Source organism: Cervus elaphus, chromosome 33 (genome assembly GCF_910594005.1).
Source record: "Cervus elaphus chromosome 33, mCerEla1.1, whole genome shotgun sequence".
NCBI lineage: Eukaryota > Metazoa > Chordata > Mammalia > Artiodactyla > Cervidae > Cervus > Cervus elaphus.
This window is the reverse complement of record NC_057847.1, coordinates 27,956,324-27,981,349: the sequence shown is the minus strand read 5'-3', so window position 1 is coordinate 27,981,349 and position 25,026 is coordinate 27,956,324. Positions and strand designations below refer to the sequence as shown.

Sequence of the window (25,026 nt, the reverse complement as noted above, 5' to 3'; positions counted from 1 at the left end):
ATTAAAAAAAAAAAAAATTGGAAAAGCATACAGCAAATGAAAAAAGCTATAATTTGGCTATGTTAATTTAAGATTCTGAAATAGATACTTCTACTATCGACATTTGAAAACTGTATCTGGCCAAATAGATACAGCAGCTTTCCCCCCTCATTTCCACAAGCCTAATGCCTCATTTATCTGCTACTATTGGGGAACACACTATCATTCTACAGAAGTGAATCTTTCAGGTAAATAAATATTTTAGGTATAAAATCTTTACACCTTCTTTGCTTTAATCAACTTAAAATTGAAAAATCTTTCTAAAATGTACAAAAACTATCTTGTTTCCTCAATCAGAGAATACTGATCATAATTTACCATCTCTGGTAAATTAGATGAAGATCAACATTAGACAGAAGGTCAACATATTCATGCGACTATCGTATGACCATTCATACGACCAGGATCTAAGGCAGCTGTTTGTGCTATCTTCCCATTTTTGACAGCTGTAACTTCTTTTACCAACAGCCTCCTAGTTTGATTTTGATGCTTCCCTCCCATCTATCAAGGCTGAAGAAATCACTTAACTAGAACTATCAGTATTAGACATAAGCAGGGTCAAAGACGTCTTTTTGGGCTAACGTGAAAAACTTTAATAGCTGCTATATTTAGAGAGTTCAGAGCATTTGCCCCCTTACTTCTGGCTCTGAAGCTTAACCACTGAGGTTACCACTAGATAATTATAATACTTCTCACCTATGCTACCGAGCATCTGCTCTCCTATACCTACGTATTCCTCAATTCTGCCTATGCAAAGAGAACATCTGAAAGACTTAAAGATATCCTTGAGGTCTGGGGCTTGTAAATTTTTAAAAGGCTTCAAATCATCCTGCTGTATAGTTAGGTTGAGAGCCACTGTCCTCATCATATTTGTAGTTCTAATACAAAATCTGTGTTGAAAATAAAGCAAATGGGAAAATCCTATTATGATTCAGAATGGTATTTCATTGGTATCCACAGCATTAATGACCTGAAATAATTTGTCTATATTAATGTGTCAGTCTTCTTTAATATTTTGATTATGAAAAATAGCGGCTACAAATGATAACAGTCTGAATGAAATATGGTTTTATCATAAGAAAACTTGAAAAATATCAACTTGAATGAGCTTTTAAAACACTAGCATAATAAAAAAGTTCAGTTACTCTCACTAGAATAATTTAATGGAAAGGGACTCCATGCCTAAAGTCTAAAGGAAAGAAAAAAGTAAGCTATTCTACTTTGCTTTCATTTGTACAATCTCTTCAAAGTTCAATGAAGCAAGCTAAAAATGACAAAACCAGATATTTATTAACAATCTGGGGGGCAGCCTATAGAAAGGTTTTGTGTTCTTGTTTTGCACCACAGTGAGCATTTCTTTTAACAAAAGCATCTGATATCTAAATACTAATATTTACTACCTGAATGTGATCTCTGTAGGCAGAGATCTTTAAAACCTCATTATGCTTGCCACAGTGTTGTTGTTCAATAAATTCCATAGTAAGAAGGAAAATCAGTAATGTTTGATGAAAAGTCAATATGAAACCCTTGGAAAATCTGGCAATTAGTCAAATATCATTACTTCAAATAAAATCACTATTGTATAAATGTCAACTGTCCCAATATACCAAATTTGCGTGCTTAGTCACTCAGTTGTGTCTGACTCTTTGTGACCCCATGGACTGTAGCTCATCAGGCTCCTCTGTCCATGGGGATTCTCCAGGCAAGAATACTGGAGTGGGTTGCCATGCCCTCATCCAGGGGCTCTTCCCAACCCAGGAATCGAACCCAGTCTCCCGCATTGCAGGTTGATTCTTTACCATCTGAGCCACCAGGGAAGCACATACAATTAGCTGAAAGTATACATCCATTACATCTAAAACGGAATTTAATATGTAGAAGAAACCATTATTTAAAAGGTGAGGGCTTCTCTGGTGCTCTAGGGGTTAAGAATCTGCCTGCTAATGCAGGGGACACGGTTCGATACCTTATGGGGAGGATCCCACGTGCCACAGGGCAGCTAAGTTCTTGAGCCACAACTACTGAGTCCTCACACATGCCTAGATTCTGTGCTCTGCAACTAGAGAAAGCCCAACAAAGAGTAGTTCCCTGCTCTTCACAACTGGAGAAAGCCCCAGCACAGCCAAAAATAAATCAATAAATAAATCTTAAATAAAATTAAAAGGTGAAAAATTGCACATAGGACATAATTATGATTTTGTAGGGGATATATTTATTTCCTAGTAAGTTAGCCCAAGCAACTACATAGCCATCCATTATGTTTGATTTATATGCTGTAATAAAAGTGAGCAATTAATCATTTAATACTGATATTTTATTTGAACTTTAAAAAGGGAAAGAGAATATTTTATTTTATTTTATTTTGGGAAAGAGAATATTTTAACAAAACCTTGTGCATAGTCTAATTTTGATTCATTCAGAGAACAGTAAAAAAAAATATGCCGTCCAAAAAGATAATTACTTTTTGTTTCATTTATTACTATAACAATACTATTAATTTTATTTAGAGATTTGCTGTCCCCCAAAAGATGAAAGCACTTTACCAAGGACTCAGGATTGGCGACCAAATGTAGCCCTCAAGTGGCCCAATGTTTTTCTTTCTTTCTTGTTTTTTATGGGAATAAAATTGCTTTACAATGTTGTGGTAGTTTCTGGGGATCCATGTTTTTCAATCTTCTAGAAATAAATTCCCCTGTGAGACCATCAGAAGGGTGCTTGCTCTCAGCAACTTCTACCCACAGTTGAGACCACACTGTACTAATTTGTCAGTCAGTCCACTATACATACACAGGTAAGATGGCCACACTGTGGACAGAACAGGTGACTTACCGAAGGTCTTACTGTGAAATGGGGAGTAAGCAGAGCGATGGCCTATGTCACCCCACTGTCTTCTCCATCATTCTTTAAGTCAACAGTCTCCAACAACTATTTCTGACTGAACACTCCTGCCAGATACTATATGATTTCATATGTAAGTTATATGTGCATATATATTTTATATGCATAAAATCTAAATAACATATTATTAAATTACATACAATATATATTCTAAACATACAAAAAATAGAAAATATACAAGAATGAGATGAAATTATACAAGAATGAGAGTGAAAAAGTTGGCTTAAAGTTCAACATTCAGAAAACTAAGATCATGGCATCCGGTCCCATTACTTCATGGCAAATAGATGGGAAACAGTGGCTGACTTTATTTTTTTGGGATCCAAAATCACTGCAGATGGAGACTGCAGCCATGAAATTAAAAGACACTTACTCCTTGGAAGGAAAGTTATGACCAACCTAGACAGCATATTAAAGAGCAGAGACATTACTTTGCCAACAAAGGTTCATCTAGTCAAGGCTATGGTTTTTCCAGTGGTCATGTATGGATGTGAGAGTTGGACTATAAAGAAAGCTGAGCGCCAAAGAATTGATGCTTTTGAACTGTGGTGTTGGAGAAGACTCTTGAGAGGCCCCTGGACTGCAAGAAGATCCAACCAGTCCATCCTAAAGGAGATCAATCCTGGGTGTTCACTGGAAGGACTGTTGTTGAAGCTGAAACTCCAATACTTTGGCCACCTGATGTGAAGAGCTGACTCACTGGAAAAGACCCTGATGCTGGGAAAGATTGAGGGCAGGAGGAGAAGGGGACGACAGAGGATGAGATGGTTGGATGGCATCATGACTCAATGGACATGAGTTTGGGTAAGCTTCAGGAGCTGGTAATAGACAAGGAGGCCTGGCATGCTGCGGTTCATGGGGTTGCAAAGAGTCAGACACGACTGAGCGATTCAACTGAACTGAAATGAAACAAAATAATTTAAATTTTATTTTGCATTTATTAATGCAAAACCCTTCTTGGTGTCACTTTAAAGTATTATATTAACTGAAAATGCTTCAGTCAGTTTTTCAAATATTGATTGAATATAATGAGGCTAACCAGTTAATTCAGATATGCTTTTTCAAGGACAATTCATTTGAAAACAAACATAATCTGTATCTGAGGCAAAGATGATGTTCAACATCAAATATTTTAAAGAAATTCAAGTTATGGCATTTTGGCTTAGATTTTAAAATCTTTCATAACCACTATAGCTGTTATACTACCTCTATAGCACATATGCTTTTAATTTCTAATCACACACACATGAAACTTTTCTGAAATTGGAGTTTCTCAATCACAAAACTGGGTGAAAATAAATCTCATTCTCATAGAATATGAATTATTTCCAATCATGACTCCTTTCAAAAGAATATGTTAAATTTAAAACTCACTGACTAAAACAGCTATGATCCCAAATAAGAATCAAGTAATAGGGAGGGGCAAGATAGGGGTGTAGGCCAAATGGTATCCTGATAAGTGGAACCTAAAATATGACAAAAAGGAACTATCTATGAAACAGACACACAGATATAGAGAACAGAACTGTGGTTGCCAAGTGGGCAGGGGAGGGAAGAATTGGGAGTTTGGGATTAGCAGATGCAAACTATTACATATAGGATGGATAAACAAAAAGGTCCTACTGTATAGCAGAAGGAATTATATTCAATATCTTGAACCGTAACAGAAAAGACTATGAAAAACAGTGAATGTATACGAGTATAACTGAGTCACTTTGCTATACAGTAGAAATTAAACACATTATAAATCAACTATACAATAAAATTTTTTTAAAAACTAAAACTAAAGGGGGAGTATGTGATTAAGAGACAAACTACTATGTATAAAATAAAGAAGCAAAAAGGATATATCATACAGGGAAATACAGTCATCATTTTGTAATAACTTTAAATGGAGTATAATCTATAAAAATACTGAACCACTGTTATATACCTGAAGTTAATGTAATGTTGTAAGTCAACTATACCTCAATTAAAGAAGGAATCAAGTAACCACTAATTCCCTCATTCATATAAAAGGTTTCTCCTGTGTTCAAATCATATATTTTCTTTACATGCTCGTCCTTTAAAGAACATTTTTAAGCCCTACAAAATCCTATGAACACTGTAGGATTATACCGTGATTTAATCCTTAACTAAAAACATCTTTAACTCTAAATACCCAAATGCCTTTTGAAAGAAATGTCATCTCCACCCTTATTAAATAGCATTTATTTTTTTAAAAAGCATACAATATACGGCTACTAAGGGTTTTTTTGTTTCTTTTTTTTAGGCTTAGCTATCATTTATGGTTCACTTATATTCAGGTATGTAAATTAATGTAATTAATGCTATGGATTTCACTTCATGAATATTCATAAGTACAATGCTACTGTAGCTGTCATCTCTATTAATGACTGCATACTGAATTTTTAGCATTTAGGCTGAAAGAAAATCTCAGCACTAAGAAGATCACCCACCGTGAACAAATGGGCCAAAGGAAAGAGGCACTCTTTTCCTTAAGGTTATGATTATGATCATGAAGGTGATATTTAACAAGATTAATTAAGTGTTTTTCAAAGCACAATAAGAGCTGAGAATCTTAAATGATTTTTAACCTGCTCTCTAAAAGCTATGTGGATGATAGAAAATAAGGAAATGGTTCAAGATCTCATTTGCAGAAGAGAAAGTTCTTTTACTCTGTTGTTAACCATAACTCATTCTATAAATGAGAATTAGATAAGGCAAGATCATGTCAGTTAACAAGTCAAGCACCCTGCCCAAACCAAGCTACTTCACGTAGTATGCCAACCCAATAAACAGAAGTGCCTCTTCCAAATAGGACACTATTGATGAACAGAAAAAAAAAAGAAGGAAGGGCTAAAGTTTTTTATACTGAGCATGGGTTGGGGCGGGAGGGGAAGACTAGACTTTATACCAACTAAAATGCATGACTGTAATGGCAAAATGTGCTGTGCTAAATCACTTCAGTCCTTCTCTTTGCGATCCTATGGACTATATTATGCCCGCCAGGCTCCTCTGTCCATGGGCTTCTCCAGGCAAGAATACCGGCATGGGTTGCTATGCCCTCCTCCAGGGGATCTTTCCAACCCAGGGATCAAAACCACATTTCTTATGTCTCTTGCATTGGCAGGAGGGTTCTTTACCACTAGGGCAACCTGGGAAGCCCCCTAAAAGGTTAGGGAAAATAAAACAAAGTTCTTTTGTCTGCAAATCACATCTACAAATTTAACACACCTGAATTTGAGCTCACAAAACAAGATTATAATCCAAAGCTGTGACAGTCTATGAGATGGAAGAAAAAAAAATTATATATATACATACATATACACACACATATATATATACATGTGGTGGTATAATCACTAAGTCGTGTCTGACTCTTGCAATCCCATGGACTGTAACCTGCCAGACTCCTCTGTCCATGGGATTCCCAGGCAAGAATACTAGAATGGGTTGCCATTTCCTTCTCTCGGGGATCTGTCCCACTCAGGGATTGAACCGCTGTCTCCAACCCACGTCTCTTACACTGTAGGCAGATTTTTCACCACTGAGCCAGCAGGGAAGCCCATATTTGCATATATATTTCTCCCTAATGCTAAACAATATCTACTTCTTTCTGACTAAGAAGTGAGGTTAAATTGTGTTAAAAACTGTAATAAGTCTTTAATTCTAATACTTTAAATGAGGTAAATGGTTAATAAATAGACAAATCTAGTATAGAAAGTCAATCTCTTCTTTTCTGAGAACAGACTTCAATTTATGGTAATATTATCACAGATGACAGGTGTTAAAAGTTCAAAAAAAAAAAGAGGCATCAGTAACTGAATTATAATGCTTCTATTTACTCAGCAGCTACTCAAAGTTTTAAAGAAGGTCTATTAGAATGAAAAATACACACTCTTATGTCTAAGAAACGCTATACATGAAACAGAGGGAAAAATCATTCTAAGAATGTTCTGACAGAACCCAAGCCATCTTACATTCCAAAAGTTTCTTGTGCGAGTGGGCTGCAGCTTAAATATAATTTCCCATAGGAACAATACTTTGAAAAAGTATGTATATTCCCAAGCAGGTCCATCGTAGATAAAATTTACCCCACATAGTTGAAAAAGTAATTATGTGATATACAGTAAAGAAAAAATAAAGAAGTTGTCTACCTATTCTCATATTGGACTAGAATCGGTCTTTAATCTCCAAAGCACTTCATGGTCCAAAAATGTCACATTCTCTTCTCTCTCCAACCCACCTTCTTTTATTTAACTCATTTTAATCAAACGAAAATTTCCATTTTTCTCATTGGTCATCTCTATACCACAACATATCTACCCATTCTACTACTGATAACACATTGCAAATAATGTTGCTACACACATTGTTTCATGTTCCTTTTAATCAACATACTTATTCCTGTGAGGGACTACACCCAGGAGAGGAACTGTCAGGTCACAGGTCTCTTCAACTGTAGCTGATACACCCAAATAATTTTCAAAGTTGAGATGCCAGCAGTATACGACAGTTCTCATTCCTCCTCCTCCTAAACAACACTTGTCATTGTCAGATGTAATTCTGGCCAATCTGGATAGTATAAAATGGCATCTAATTGTAGTTTTAATATGTATTTTCTTCTGTTTACTAATGATTCGGAATTTTCTTTCCCCTCTTTCTTTCTTCACTCCCTGCTTCCTTCCCCCATTTGGATATCCTCTTTCTCTTCTGTGTAGCCTGTCTTCTCACCCTTTCAGTGATATGTTTTAATGAACAAAGGTTCTTAAATTTAATGAAGTTTGACTTTTTTTTTTTTTATGACAAGTATTTTATGCCCTGTTTGTAAAAATCTCTATATTTATCATTTGATTATGAATATAATCTCCTATGTTATCTTCTCTAAGCTTTTATTTTTCAAGTTTAGAACACCCCAGGAGGAATAGATTTTGGGGTATGCTGTGGGGTCGGAATTTTTTTGTATATGATATCCATCAATCAAAATTTTTTAAAAAATATAGAATTTCAGCCAGCCCCAAAATTTAAAAAGTGAAACATTTCAGGCCATAAAGGAGAAGACACAAGATATAATTCTTCCTCACTTGCCAGTCATCTAAGGAAAGTAGATGAGGGTGAATGAAGGAGTTGTGTCATATCTATGTGTGCGTTTGACTTGGAGTTTGCTCAGATAGCCTTCTCATATTTAACCACCACCACCACAATAATAGCAGTTAACATGTATTGCATACTTAGTAGGTGTACGTGCATGATCTCATGTAATTCTTACAATAATTCTGTGAGATGGATACTACGCTCTCTACTTAATAAATGATGAGACTGACACAGGAAAGATGTTACCTAATCGGTGCCCAAGTTCTTAAACTCTGCCTCTCTCATAACTTTTATTTCTAAGCTTGGAGATCCTCCATCATGCACACGTGTTTTCTTAACTTTCACAGGTTGAGATAACACAATATGCCATTCTTCCTATTTTTTGTCTAGTTTCAAGAAAATTCCTATAGGGGAATACTCTACATACAAAATGTAAATAATTATGTACTCCTAGTTTGATAACATAGGAAAAATTACAAGAGAATCAAAAGTGTCTTCTGGAAGTAACATGGACATAGTTATGGTTAGCACTACTGTGATTTTGTGGTCTAGAGAAGTTTTAAAAACAAGTCACTAAAATTGCAGTCTATATGGCTACCTTAGAATGCTTCATATTAATAAGTTTAAAATAATTTAACTAAGAAAAGCTTTTTCTAGACTGAAAACTGCAGAAAGTGTATTACTTTGTTTGCTGTAAGAACTTAGGCATATTTTTATATTATTCTACTTAGGTCCTAGCCTATATTCCTTATAAAGCCTTTAATGTTACAAGGAAAAAGGGAGATACATTAAAATTTTTGAAAAAGAAAACAATCCATTGCTTCGCATACTTTTTACAGGATGCAGGAACTTGAAGGATTCTTAGAAAGATCTACAGGTACTCATTTTACTAAATGAGAAACCGAGGTCCATAGAAACTTATACCAGGTCCCAAAGACAGTAAAGATCAGATTTTACAATGGCTGTAACTAGGGATATTAATTTGAATCCCTCTTAAATAATATTCATATATCTGTTTCCATGAAATTCTAAAAATTATTTATGACTTGAGTTTTATTTTTTCCACGTGTTGTTTTTACAATTATTTACAGGAAAAAAAAAAGATTTTAAATCTTCATTTTTATTTCTTTATTCCAAACTCTCAGCAATGTGTGTGTGTTCAATCGTTCAGTCATGTCCAACTCTGTGCAAGCCCATGGACTGCAGCCTTCTAGTTCCTTTGTCCATGGAATTTTCCAGGCAATAATACTGGAGTGGGGTACCATTTCCTCCTCCAGGGGATTTTTCCGACCCAAGGACCAAACCCACATCTCTTACATCTCCTGCATTGGCAAGTGGATTCTTCACCTGTGCCACCTGGGAAGCCCAACCCCTCAGTAATAAGACTACCCAATCTAACTGATATGTGAAAGGAAAAATAAACAATACAGGCTCTGAGCTTCCTCCTTTGGGACCAATATAAGTATACCCATGATGTCTACCTGGTCTCTGGAGACTGCAGGTCCCCATGCCATTCTACCAGTTAGGGAAAAGGAAGAGAAGGCACTCTACCACCACCCTGGATGGCAGTCAGAAACACAGTGAGAGATAATGGTGGTCTCTATCACTGCCCATTTTCTAAGTAACTGACAAGAGCTTTGGGCATCAGTACTGCCACTGAAGGCAGGCAAATCATCTTCTAATCTGTCTTCAAGAAAATTTCCAACAGTAGCAGAATTACAACACCTTCCTAAGGAATCAGAACTATGAGCAATGCAGACTTAGGGCACCAAAGATTACAAAAGCAACCTTCACTGATGGCCTCCAGCAAAATAGCTAGGGGCGAGAAAAGCCAGTAAAATAAGAAGAGCGCCAGAAAGGTTGAAAAAGGAGGAAATGAGTTGGGTTTTTTAATTCATTACACTGTTTTTAATAAGCTAAATGAGATATTCCCCAGTTAACAATTATTAAGGACACCCCAAGGAAAGCTTTATTCATAGACATGTAACACTAAAAAAAAAAACAAAAAAAAACTCCTTTTGAAATGAAATTTTTCAAACTTCAAGAAAAAAATGCTTATTTATAAAATGTGTACTATAAAAGATAAAATTATATTCAGTAAGAACTCTTTAAATATTTTAACACATCTCCAAATTTTAAATAATTTTATTAAATTTTACTACAAATCAATGAATCGGAATAAATCCACCTATTTTTTTTAAAGGATCTGAGAACTTATAACAAAAATGAACTTTGAAGGCAGCAAATAAGAGTTTTTTACTACTAAAGAGGCTAAATCTCAGTGGGTTACTGATATATTTTAATTTACAGGAAGCTTTACTACACCCCAAGCAAAGTATTAACATAAAATGTAGATATAAAAGCAATTAGTTTCCATTTTCAATTTACTTACCTGACTATAGCACTATTATAAAAACTTTTAACTAAAATCCCATTTTGTAAATTTCTTAGCAACCTTTAAATAAGATCTTATAATACCTATGAAGTTCCTGATTATTACACAGAGTAAAACTGAAAATTCTAATTTGTTTCAGAGGCAGAATCATCATTCCATGGAGCTCAAACAGAAGAAAGTTTTGCTACTAAAACTTCCCACAGTGAACCACACTCAGATACCTTGATCTTTTGCTAGCACATCTGGCTACTCACCAACATGGTAGCAGCAAGATAGACATGGGCCTTTTCCATGGTACGCCAATGTAGCTTTTCTCTCTCTCTCTTCTCCCTCGACTCCTGTCTTCTTCCCCCCCATCTCCCCTCACCCTCCCCACGTCTCCTAGCCTCACCGTGTATCACAGTCTTCTAAAGAATCATGAGGGACACAGGTCTCATGTCTGTTAGACAAGGACTAGCCCTCCTGTAACCTTCATCCCCACCCCCAAAACTATGTAACCACCACTGCAACTGAGGCTTCTTCCAAATGCCTCAAAAATAGGGTTTCAGTTTAAAACAAGATTTTTAAAAAATCTGCTCAATTCTACTCTTCAAGGTAATATCATGGAGTTTATTTTCCTACTAAGACAGTATTTTTGAAACCAGAAATAAGGCTGCATTAACTTTACAGGACTCAGAAGTTATTGTTTTTATCACTCTTGACATAAACAAAAACTAGTATTATCAAAAATGTAATAATAATCAAGGTTTTCTTTCTGGTTCATTATTTACATAGTTTTCCTGTGTTATTGTTGTAATCTATAAGACACTACAGTGAAAGATTCTCAGTCAAAGATTCATTTCAGTAGAGGAATGTCTTGTATTTTAAAAACCCTATAAATACCAGTTTGATAATACAAAGTGAACTTCACACTAATCTTTAAATGTCACTAGACAAATGAAAGGAAAAGACTGCTACTCTGGGGGAGGGAAGCCAAGCCCATATATGTCTACACTTTTATCCTCCTCATCTTAAAAAGCTAAAAGAAAAAAAAACAACAAAACACAAACATAAATCTAGCTGCCCCATAAGAATACTCAATAAGGGTGAGGGTAACAGTTCTAGAAAGGTCATCTTTGAGTTAAGTAAAGTCTTTCTGTAAATCATGTCTTCATTTCCATAGATTCAGAAAGTTCAGGCTGTCATGTCCATACTACTTTAGCATTTTTGAAGATGATTCTGTTTATGAGATGCCTCCTACCTGTCTCTGAAGTTCTGCCAGGTTGTAAGGTAAGGCTCCTTCAGCCAGTGGGGCTATTCTCTCAATATCTGCCAAAGTCAAGCGTCTTCAGGCAAAAATATGGGAAAGAAAGAACTGTTAGACACCGACAGACACCTCATACTAAGATCATCTTTCTTCAGAAAGAAAAGGGTGAAAAAGAACTATGGTTTAAAAGTAGTATTTCCCTATTCACACAGATCATTTTAGTAAGATGGAAAAAAAAAAACTCCAGACTTTGCTTGCCACACAAAAAGCAAAAGACTCTAAAGAAATAATAGAGAGTACACAAATTTAATGACTCTCAAGATAGATTAAAAAAAGTAAAGAAATAATTCTTCTCAGAAGTATAAACACTGTTCAGTTCATACACATTGAATATATTTCTTTAGCATACATCTTTAATGCTTAAATGCAAAGTATCTTGAGAAGGATAAACACAAAAGTGATAGATACTGGTTGCTTTTAAGGGTAGAAGGGAGAAGGGGTGGATGGGAGATGTTTTTACAGTGGGCTCTTTTAAACTCTTTGAGTTTTGAACTGACTGAATGAACTACTGTTTTAAAATAAGTGTATTCCATGAACCAGGCAGTAGGTCACTTCAGATCCAATTTTGAGAAGCACTCTTTGCAAGCTTTTATTATCATGAAGGATGTTCAATACCTTTACTACAAATGAAAATTCTAGATGGATGAGGTATGGCCTGATATTTCATGTCAATCATCAAAGACTGGCTGGTGTATTCAGTATCAACTCCAGCTTGACAATTTATTATGTAACATGAAGGCAATAAATTATCTATGTACACTCAACTTCTACTAGTCTTCAGTTCTAGGGTTAAGACCTATTTTTCAGATATGCCTACACTTACATAACTGCTAAAGCTGACTAAGAAAATCTGATCACTTAGTAGATCATGAGTCCCCTATCCCAAGGTCTTACTGGATACCCACAGACAAAGCTTTTTCATCTGGATTTGTGTAAGACTTCACAAATGAAATACTCTCTATGTGCTTTGGGTTTTTTCAATCTATAAAAGAGACATAAAACATCTAAGCTTAATTATGATGAGAACCATGATAATAATGTCACAGGCATATTTCAAGAAAATGATACCCTCCAACACAAAATGGTATATACTATTTAGGAAAATGCCCACTCACAATGAATCAAAAAGGTTGTAAGATTCCTGAACATGTACTTCAATTTATTTTATAAATTTAGGCAAATAGCCGCAAATCTCTAAAAATTTCTAACCACCTCTACAGAGTCCAGATTAAATCAATTTTTCTGTCCCTCACTTACTTCTCATTTCACTCTCCCTCTCCTATATCATTCTTCCTTCCCCATTTCCCTCTCTCACACTCTTCAACAACCCTTACTCCCTTCTTTACTGCTCTCTCTCCATTTCTTCCCTTCCTTTCTCTTCCCCTCCCCTTCTTGCTTTCCCTTTCCCTTCCTCCATTTCCCCCTAACTTCAGTCTGTCTTCACCTGTCTCATCCTCCTCCCCTGTTCCTCATATCTGCCTGTGTCTTTTTCTTGAAATTTATATACTGAGCAAACTATTGTTTAAATGAACTAAAAGAATACCACTGCTTCACATTAAATTAACTGTCCTAAAAATTATCATGAGGAATTATTGGAATAGTTACCCTGTAGCATTATATAAGTCTGAAAGCTGGTACAGGATGTCAATTTCTAGTGGGGTGACTTGTCCATAGCGTATGGCACTCTGGGCAAATTCCTCTGGAAGAAAAAGAAAATACTTTAAAATCTTCAAAGACTCTTAACATATAAAAAACTTGTACCTTAACTATTATCTGAAAGCTAAAAGCATTTTGGTATTATTTTTAAAATCTAAAACTGAATTTCAATATCTAAGTTCAGCTACATAGAAATAACTACAAAAATATGAAAACTGGCAAAAGATAAAATGTTAAGATGATGAAACAGTAAAGCAGGTAAAGTAATTTCAGAGGTAAAACAATCTCTTTAGATTCCTCTAACCTCATCTTGTTTATTTGCTTTGGTCTCCAGAGCTACAAGATAAAAGAACTGGCTCTTTTCCAGTCACTTAAAACATCCCACTACAATTCAGCAAAAGGAGTAGTCCTGCCCATCTTTCTGTGGCCACTCCTTCCTCATACAAAGAAGCCGTTGCCACTGACCTGTTTGACAGACTGGGCCAAGGTTCTTTTTAAAAACTGTCAAAGCCACTTTTCCACTCCTGACCTCAGCATCCCATTAAATCCAACTGGATTTTTGGAGACCATGATGGTCCAAGTGAAATATACACACATTGGTAACATACTTTCTAGATGTGGCTTCACAGTAGGAAACCCAGATCAACCTCTCGCCCTAGGTAGAGAAAAGTGAAAATGCTGAGATTCAAATCAATATGTATTTTAAAAATCTTACCCTTTGTGACTTCAACATCTTTCCTTGTGCCAGCTAGAGTGCTATATATCTTACGAACAAGCTCCATGTTATTCAGTAAGGAGTTAAATGCATTGAAGTATGAGAAGCTAACCTGGTGTGAGATACTTCCTCCGGCTGCCTAGGAAATGACAACACAGAAAGTTAAACAAACAACAACAAAAACACATTTATGGACACTGAACTTTCTCAGAGAAGAACCAAAGGTGTCTTCATTACTAAAATGATAAACAACCAGTCGATAAACACAAGAAGGTATCATGCTGAAACACTCTCAGTGCATTTCAAGCCCTCAGGAAAGTCTATGTAATTTAGGTGTTAAGGAAGAAAAGCAACATCTGGAAGTTGGACTTCATGGTTCATCTACCTATAAGGTCAAAAACAACAAATATAATTATCACAGATCAAAACCAATGATTATTTAAACAGGATTTCCAAGACCTTCAACTATGAAACTCCTGCTATTTCTGGATAATCCAAACCTCAACATACAATATAAGAAACATTTTTTAAACTTGCTTTTTTTTCATACCCATATACAAAAACCAGTGGTAACTTTAAATTTTAAGACTATTTCACTTTATCAACTTTACTAATCTTTTCTTTTTTAAGCTCCTTGTTATAATTAACATATAGAATGGTCTGTACTGAGCTCTGGATCTCTATGACAAAATGTAAAACTACCAAAAAACTCCAAAAAGATGTAGAGAAAATCTAGGGAGGATTTACTTGCTGTAAATTCGTCTTTAGTGGAATAGTGCTAAAGAGGCTCTCTCATGCCTGGGGAGGAATGGGGACAATACAACCTACCCTACTCTGCAGGGTAGGAAGTAACTTCTCCCTCTATCCAACAGTTGGACATAAACTCAAAAGAGAATATTTTTCATAGCTTGCAAACGTTTAATTTCTAAGCTGAGTCAGAGGAATCCAGATGATTAAAAACATTCTCTATTAAAAACTCAAATACTTATGGAAATAACAGTGTGACAACCTTAATCATAAAGATCTATATTAAGGACAGCATAGGTAATGATGGGCATATGTTCCCACCCCCATCCCTCACACACAAGCCTTAACCCAAATATATGATACTTGTATTAGCCTGAATTTGGATACCAGTGACCCAAAAAGCCAGATTCAAATTATTTAACATGTTCCTCCAGAAACTGAGATGGCATTTGGTAAACTGAGGCTATAACAGGTCTATCTAACTCAACTGGAAAAGATTAAAGGGGTCCCCTCACCCCAAGATACTGAGTCCTTCTCTCTAGGATTTTCTTTTCTTCTCTCCTCTCTCTCTCCCTTACTTTCTTTTCTTCCTCCTTTCATGTTTTTGGCTAGGGTATGAGGTGAGGGTAGGGGAGTGGGAGATGGGTGTCAAGGAGGTGAAATGTGTAGGAGAAAGTGACATGCTCCATGTTCAAATTCACTGAAGAAAAAGAACAGAAGTTGATCCTTATACCCTGGTCTAAATCAGGGATAATGATCTTCAGCTGAGACAACAAAAGCGCTCATTGGCTTCCCTCCATTTAAAACAAGCAGCAATCCAAAACTTACACATAAGTACAATACAGGAACAAGAAAACTGGTAAGTGAGGACAGTTTCACCATTCTTTGTGAGGAAGTGGATGACATCAGTTTGCTATTGGCCCAGATGCTTACTTTACAGAGTTTAGCAGTTTAGAGAACAAAAAACTGTCTGGTCCATGCAGACTGAATGCACAGGTGAAGGGGCAGAGGGAGGAGTGAGCCACAGAGGCTGACGCCCACGTATTTCCTCCATACCTTCTGCCACAGCCATGGTTATTAAAACAGTGTAGAGGTCAGTGATGATCCCTCTAGCAAACAGCACCCTGCAGGCAACAAAGGAAGGAGCCATCCTTATAGCAAGGCTTTGGGAGCCTGGTGGGATGGAAAGAGGCCAAAGGTGAAGGCAGTAGTGTCTGTGAGAAGTACTGCCCTCGGTTTGCACACCCTTGTCTACATACTCCCCTGTTTTCTTTAGGTGGACTCTGTAAATGGAAATAAACAATTTGGAAATATATGAGAGCAAGATTGTGGTGCTGATCTGGGGGGAAACTATTCACTATCACCACCACCCCCACACACACATACCTCCCTTACACACATCTGATTACCTCCTACCAACCAAGAGTAAAGTTACAACAGATGAGAGGCAGACACGCCGAGGGACGCAAGCCAGGACAAGGGTTTCAAAGGTTTAAGGAAACAGAAAGTTGAAGTCATTGCTTTTCACTTACTGAGACTAAGTTCTCCTCCACGAAAGGAGTAAGCATGTGAGACCGGATGGTAACCATGATGTCACTGAAATCCAGACCAGAAATCAGGCCACTTTTGCTTTTGTCTTTGAGAGCAAAGGCTTGCCTTGCATGTTCCAACTGTAGTTCCTGGAGGGAGAAGTCAGAAACAGGGCCTGAGGCTGACTGAAGCATACCCCAAATATGTGTTTTAGAAAAGCATGGACATCCTTCCTCTACATGCATTTACTTTAAAAATGAATAATACACATCTCTGAATGTACAGCAAAACTCTTCATTTCTTTTCAAAAAGCACATTTTCCTGAAAATATACTTCTTACATGTTATTCCTCAGGAAGAAAAGTGACTCACAGAATGTCAATAAAAAGGGAGGGGAAAAAAAAACCACCTTTGTTTACTTGAAAAGTTTTCATTACTGAAAACAGAGTATCTTTTTAGTGCTTTAAGTTCTGCTTTGAAAATATGTAGTAACTCTCCTGCCTGAAGAAGTTATTGTCGGAAGACCCAGAGGAATCGGGTGGAGAGGGAGGTGGGAGGGGGGATCGGGATAGGGAATACGTGTAAATCTATGGCTGATTCATATCAATGTATGACAAAACCCACTGAAATGCTGTGAAGTAATTAGCCTCCAACTAATAAAAAAAAAAAAAAAAGAAGTTATTGTCATCCCAGAGCACTTTCTAGATTACAAGTGGCTTTCCGTATCCGAGGGTTTCATGTCCTTAGATTCAACCAACCACAGCTCAAATTCTAATATGAAAGTTATGAATAACAAACTGCAAAAACACTGTTCATCTATCACTCTATGTGGCTTCCACAAACTGTAGAACAATCCAGAAGATCTAGGAACTTTTCAACTATTGGGCAGCCAAACTTTGTAGTAGGTGACATCAATTAAAAAAAAAAAAAAGTGGGCTTCCCTGGTGGTCCAGTGGTTAACAATCCACCTGCCAAAATCAGGGTATGCAGGTTTGATACCTGATCTGGGAAGATCCCATATGCTGTGGGGCAACTAAGCCCGTGTGCCATAACTACTGAGCCCACACACCCCAGATACCATGCTCTCCAACAAGAGATACTATGCTCTCCAACAAGAGAAGCCCCTGCTCGTCGCAACTAGAGAAAGCCCCTGCGCAGCCAAAATAATTAATTAAATAAATTTTTAAAGTGCAAGTAATACCCTAAGGGGAAGATCCCCTGGAGAAGGAAATGGCAACCCACTCCAGTATTCTTGCCTGGAGAATGCAATGGACGGAGGAGCCTGGTGGGCTACAGTCCACGGGGTCGCAGAGTCGGATACGACTGAGTGACTTCACTTTCACAATACCCTAAGGACTACTTACAAGTCAAAATTAGAGCATTTCTTTCCTAGGACATGTGACATAATCCAAATAAATCTGTTATCACAACATCATAATAGTGCTATTAGATGCCATTTTTACACTATATGCAACTCTGGAAATAATGAAAGTGAGTCAGCTGTGTCCGACTCTTCAACCCCATGGACTGTAGCGCTTCAGGTCCCCTGTCCATGGAATTCTCCAGGCAAGAATACTAGAGTGGGTCGCCAGTTCCTTTTCCAGGGTATCTTCTCTATGGATTTCAGTCTGAGCCACCAGGGAAGGCCTTGGAAACAATATTCCTATCTAAATATATAAATATTATTCACAGAATATATATTAAACATTGCAATTAGCATTATCATTCATTTATAAAAGCCTACAAATCAATGTTGCTTTACCCTTTTCTGACATTTAAAATAGCTTTTGATAGAAGTTTCGCCATTTTACTAATCATATTTTTTTTGTATCTCAACAGTGGTTGAAAGACATTAAAATTGGTTTCACTCGTAATTCATTAAACTGTAAATTTGTTTTATATTTGTATAAAACACACATATAAATATGTCCATAGTTGTATGATATTTAACAATAAAACAAATTTTTAAGTATTTTCTTAGCAGGTTGATAAGCTAGAGACAAGTCTATCAATAATCTTAACTTTTAAAAAATTTAATAATACCATCACACATATTTGGATTTTCTTGAAAAGACCAACAGAAGTAGAGAAACTAAAAATCAACTGGTAAAGATATATGAAAGATAGAGTACAAAATAAACAACAAGCATGATTTAACAAGGACTTCCAGGTGGCACTAGCGGCAAAAAAAAAATCCACCAGCCAATCCTGGAGACAAGAGATGCGGGTTTGATCCCCAGGTCAGGACAATCCCCTGAAGCAGGAAATGGCAACCCACTACAGTATTCTTGCCTGGAAAATTCCATGGACAGAGGAGCCTGGCAGGTTATAGTCCATGGGGCTGTAGACAGCCGGGCACAACTGAGCGACTAAGCACACGCATGATTTGACAAAGTAGTTTTCTTTTCCACCCCTTCTACTTTTAAAATTCCAACTTATTAAAGTATAATTGACAAATCAAATTGTAGTATATTTAAAATGTGTACAACGTTATGATTTGATACATGTATACATTGTGCAAGGATTCCCACCATTAAGTTAATTAACACATCCATCACTTCACATACTTTTTTTTTTGACAAGAACACTTAAGTTCTACTCTTAGCAAATTTCAATTATACAACACAGTATTATCATCACCATGTTATACATTAGATCTTCAGATTTTATTCATCTTATAATAAAATTTATGCCCTTTTTCCAGCCTCTTCTTATTTCTCCTACCCCCTCCAATCATAATCATTATTTTACTGTTTCTACACATACAATGTTTTATTTTTTAAGTGATACCAGGAAGTATTTGTCTTTCTGTGTCTAGCTTATGTCACTTAGTAGAATGCCCTCCAAGTTCATCCATGCAGTTGCAAATGACAGGATTTCCTTTTCTGTTGTTGTTGCATAGTATTCCCTTGCATAAATGTGGAATGGTGTGTGTGTGTGTGTGTGTGTGTGTGTGTACACATACACATGCCACATTTTCTTTAACCATTCCTTTGTCAATGGACACTTGTTTCTATACCTTGGCTACTATGATAATGCTGCAATAAACAAGAATACAGTCTATTTGAGATGAGGATTTTGTTTCCTTTGGATACATACTCAGAAGTAGGATTGCTGGATCACAGAAGCTCCTTTAACTTCTTGAGAAGTTTTCCCGTATTGTTTTCCATGGTGGCTGTACCAGTTTACTTTCCCATCAACAGTGTACACAGGTTCCCTTTCCTCCACATCCTTGACAATATTTGTCGTCTCTGGTCTTTTTAACAACAGACAACGCAGTAAGTGTGAGGTGGTATTTCACTGTGGTTTTGATTCACACTTCCCTGATTAGCAATGCTGAGCAAGTTTTCATGTATCGGTTGGCGATCTGTATGTCCTCTTTGGAAAAACGTTTATTCTGGCCCCTTGTCCATTTTGCAATTGCATTTGAGGGTGTTCGCTTTGTTCTGCTACTGAGCTGAATGAGTTCCTTGCATTTTTTGGATATGAATCCTTTATCAGATATATAGTTTGAAAATATTTTCTCCCATTCCATAGCTTAACTTTTCATTTTGCTGTTGGTTTTCTTTGCTGTGCCGCTTTTCAGTTTGAGGCAGTCCTACTTGTTTATTTTCCCTTTTGTTGCCTTTGCTTGTGGTGTCAAATTCAAAAAAATCATTGCCAAGATGGATGTCAAGGAGCTTACTCTCTATGTTTTCTTCTAGGGGGTTAAAGTTTCAGGTCTTACATTCAAGTTTTTAATCCATTTTGAGTTGGCTTTTGTGTATGGTTTAAGATAGGAATCCCGTTTCCCCAACACCATTTATTAAAGAGACTACCCTTTCTCCATATATACATGGGTTTATTTCTGGGCTCTTTATTCTGCTCCATTGATCCATGGGTCTGTTTCATGACAATATCATACTGTTTTGAATGCTATCCCTTCACAACATAGTTTGAATTCAGGAAGTGTCATCCCTGCAGCTTTGTTCTTTCTCAAGATAGATTTGGATATTTGGGTTTTGTTTTTCTGTGTGTGTGTAGTTCCATACAAATTTGAGGATTGTTTTTTTCCATTTCTGTGAAAAACGCTGCTGGAATTTTGACAGGGATTGCACTGGATCCATAAATCTTTTTTTGAGTACTATGGATATTTTAACAATATTAATTTCTCAATCCATAAACACAAAATCTTTTCATTTATGTCTTCAATTTCTTTCATCAACATCTTATAGTTTCCAGATCTTTCACTTAGTTAAATTTATTCCGGTTTCCTTCTTTTTCATATTATTATGAAACTATCTTCTTAATTTACCTTTTCAATAGTTTGTTGCTGGTATACAGAAATGTTACTCAGTTTTGTATACTAATTTTATGTCTGACAATTTTCCTGAAATTATTTATTAGTTCCAACAGTATTTTGTGTACACATAAAATCTTCAGGGTAGTCTACATATATTATGTCCTCTGCAAGCAAGGACAACTTTAATTTCTCCTTTCTAACTTGGATGCCTTTTATTTCTTTTCCTTGTCTGATTGCTCTGGTTAGGACTTCCATTCCCTTGTTTTTAATTTAAAGTTTTTTAAAATTTATTGCTGGCTACACTGGGTCTTCATCGCCATGCACGGGCTTTCTCTAGTTGCAGGGAGTGGGAGCGACCCTCTGGTTGCGTCTCTGGGCTTCTCACTGTGGCGGCTTCTCTCGTCATGGAGCACGGCTCTAGGGCATGTCGCTTTCAGCAGTTGTGGGCTTAGCTGCCTGGTGGCAGGTGGAATCTTCCTGGACCAAGAATCATGTCCATGTCCCCAAACCCATGCCCCCTGCACTGGTAAGCAGATTCTTTACCACTGGATCACCAGGGAAGTCCTTCCATTACCTTTTGAATAAGAGTGATAATAATGGACATCCTTGACTTGTTCCTGATTTTAGAAGAAAAGCTTTCAGCTTTTAACTACTGAGTGTGACGTTAGCTGTAGACTTGTCATCTACGGCCTTTATTATGTCAGTATATTCCATCTACATCTAATTTGAGTTTTTATCATGAAAGGATCTTGAATTTTGTCAAATGCTTTTTCTCCATCTATACTGAAATGATCGTGATTTTTATCCTTCATTTTGTTAATATGGTCTATCATATTTAACGATTAGCATATCTTTTTTTTTTTTTTTAATTTTTTTATTAGTTGGAGGCTAATTACTTCACAACATTTCAGTGCGATTAGCATATCTTGAACCATCCTTACATCTCAGGAGTAAGTTCCACTTGATTATGATCCTTTTAGTCTACTACTGAATTCAGTTTGTTAATATTTTGTTGAGAATATGTCCATCAATCTTTATCAGGGATACTGACCTGTTCTTTTCTTTTCCTATAGTGCCCTTGTCTGGCTTTGCTATTAGGGTAATATTGATCTTGTACAATGAATTTGGAAGAAGTGCACTCTGCTTTTTGGAAGAGTTTGAGAAGGACTGGTATTAATTCTTCTTAAAATGTTTGGCAGTATTCATCAGTGAAGCCAAAATCACTGCAGATTGTGACTGCAGCCACGGAATTAAAAGACGATTGCTCCTTGGGAGAAAAACTATGACAAACCTAGACAGTATATTAAAAAGCAGAGACAACAGTTTGCCAACAAAGGACCCTATAGTCAAAGCTATGGTTTTTCCAGTAGGCATGTACAAATGTGAGAGTTGGGCCATAAGGAAGGTTAAGCACCAAAGAATTAATGATTTCCTCTAGTGGTGCTAGAGGAGACTCTTGAGGGTCCCTTGGACAGCAAGGAGATCAAATCAGTCAACCCTAAAGGAGATCAGCCCTGAACATTCACTGGAAGGACTGATGCTAAAGCTGAAGCTCCAATATTTGGCCACCTGATGTGAAGGGCCAGTTCACTGGAAAAGACTATGATTCTGGGAAAGATTGAGGGCAGGAGGAGAAGGTGGCAACAGAGGATGAGATGGTTGGATGGCATCATCAACTCAATGGACATGAATTTGGGCAAACTCCGGGAGAGGGTGGAGGACAGAGAAGCCTGGTGTGTTGCAGTCCACGGGGTCACCAAGAGTCGAACACAATTGAGCAACTGGACAACAACAGTGAAGCCGTCTGGTCCTGGACTTTTCTCTATTGAGAGGTTTTTATTTACTAATTCAATCTCCTTGCTAGTAACTGGTCTGTTTAGATTTTCCATTTCTTCATGAAATGGAAGTAGGTTGTATGTTTCTGGGAATTTATCCATTTCTCCTAGGTTATCATTTGTTGGTGTATAACTGTCTATAGTAGCTTCTTATGATCTTTATAGTTGTAATCAGTCTCCTCTTTCTGATTTTGAGTCTTCTTTTTTTCTTAGTGTAGCTAAATGTTTGTCAATTTTACTTGTTTAAAAAACCCATTCTTGGTTTCATTGATCTTTCCTATTTTCTTTCTAGTCTCTATTTCATTTATTTCGGCTTTGATCTTTGTTAATTCCTTTTGACTTTGAGCTTATTCTCTTTTCAGTTCCTTGAAGTACAAAGGAGACTGAGATTTTTATTTTTTTGTAATGTAGGTGTTTATCACTATAACCTTCCCTCTTAGAACTGCTTTTGCTAAGCACCAAAGAATGAATGCTTTGGTATGCTGTGCTTCCATTTTCATTTGTCTCAAGATATTTTTTTACTTTTCTTCTGATTCTGTCTATGAACCATTATTTAGGAGCATGTTGTTTAATCTCCAATTTGTAAATTTTTTCCTCTTCTACTTTAGTCCTTCTCCCTAACCCACTTCATATTTTTATCACCTCAGTTCCAACCACATCATCCTTCAAATGGAGCAGGCATTTAAAATCTCTATTTCAGCCTTAAAATATGGTTGAGAGCATTCCCCAAGGAAAGGATATTCCTGAGCAACATCAGAAGCAGACACACATCTACTCCATCTTATATAGGCTTTCTCTTCCGCACTCCTGCTTATTTTCCTCCCGATTTATGCCTTTGTTATATCTTTGTCTTCTCCATGCATGCATCTTAACCTCTCAGAAATATCCAGTGGCAACCATGGGCATGATTAAGCCTTATTAATAACACTTAGTACTGAAGAAAATGTGCACCTTTATGTTAAAGACAAAGCAGAATCCGCACTGCAAGACTAACGTCAGAAGAATAGATTTTCTATTTTCTATCAGGTCAACAGTTGAAGGACTCTTTTGTATCTTTTAAAGATGTATGTATTTGAAGTATCACATATGCAACTATAGATTAAATGGAATTGCCTTCCAAATTCTCGAGTAGGGAACAGAGTGGAAAGTATAGGTAAAAAAATAAATAAATAACTGGTCAATATATAATTGTTGAAGCTGGTTGATGGGTACATGGGTTGTTTTTTTTTTTTTTAATATAGACATCTTTCAAAATAAAAAGTTAAAAAATTTAAATTAAGGCCTTCAAAAAGAAGCAACTAAAGGAATAAAGTTCTGCACATAAGCTCTCCATTTATGCAGTATAATCAAAACATTGGGTAGAATAGACAATGTGAGCACCCTAATGGAAAAAAAATATTCTGGACTTATAAAAGATAAAATAAAGATATTCTAAAGAGATAAAAAATATTCTAATAAATAAAAGAAAATAAATCTGCTTCCAGATTGAAAGGGCAGGAAAAGGAACTGAGGAAAAGAGTAAATAAAGGAAGTTATACTAAAGCTAAAGATCTTGTGTTCTTAGAAATGCATCTCATCTAACTATGATATAAAATAGCAGAGCTTCAGAAATACCGTGGCTTTGAATGAGACTGAACTCATACATTTAGCTCTGTCTTTCAAAATTCTATTCCTCACCAAAAATCCCAGTAAAGAATGAGAAACAGACACTCAAAGACAAAAAGAACCAAAAAAGAAGACAGCAACTACATTTTTAAGGTTAGAGTGCAAAGAGGCAAATGATAACTGGCTTAGAAGGCCCAAGAAAACTAGAAAAGCAAAAAAAGCAATCCAATGTACGTAACAGAATCTGCTAAAGTCTCATGAATTGGCAGTACCAGTACCCCTAGAGTGATGGTGAAGGTAGCAATGAGAACAGGAAGCTTAGATGGAAGTTTGTTTATAAAGCAGTTAGTTGCCTGCCATACTCCACCAGAGCCGGGCCTCTGGCCTGTTCCCAACCCTGGCAGACAGCTAGGTGAGTTTTAACAGAGGATCTCCGGACTAAGAGAGACAAGGCACAGATGAAAGGAGGAAAATAAACGAGAGTCCACTTCCACTGGAGGAGGAAAGGGCAACCCACTCCAGTATTCTTATCTGGAAAATTCATGAACAGAGGAGTTTGGCAGGCTACAGTCTATAAGGTTGCAAAAAGTCGGACATGACTGAGCACACATACCACCTCCATACGGAATACTGAGACCTGTAACCCTCTTGCCTTACTCAGCAACCAAAATATCAAAAGCCAGGTCTAATACTTCAGATGGGAAGCCAAATGATTATTCTGATTCCCCTATCCAAAAGACCTGAACTAGAGGGTCCCCAATAAGACCACCCACCCAGAGAACTTTACAGTAAGGTACATGAACCCAAAGCTCCCAATAAGCCTCAATCCTAATTTTAATATGAGCAGAGGACCCCGAATCATTAGACTTGGAAGAAGAGCTACTAACAGGAAAAACGGAGATCCAAACAAAAAGAAATAAAG

The 25,026-nt window shown here is 36.6% G+C and overlaps 1 protein-coding gene across 2 annotated transcripts in view; it reads right to left on the bottom strand.

The window, feature by feature from the left end:
* Positions 1-25,026, bottom strand: part of SLC25A12 (solute carrier family 25 member 12) — a 97,094-nt gene that overhangs the window by 27,232 nt on the left and 44,836 nt on the right. For both annotated transcript variants that reach the window (XM_043894285.1, XM_043894284.1), the window contains exons 6-9: positions 16,386-16,532; positions 14,107-14,245; positions 13,341-13,434; positions 11,670-11,754 (exon numbers count right to left, since the gene is read on the bottom strand). In XM_043894285.1, the coding sequence (XP_043750220.1) occupies positions 11,670-11,754; positions 13,341-13,434; positions 14,107-14,245; positions 16,386-16,532 (465 nt within the window). The remainder of the gene's footprint in view (positions 1-11,669; positions 11,755-13,340; positions 13,435-14,106; positions 14,246-16,385; positions 16,533-25,026) is intronic.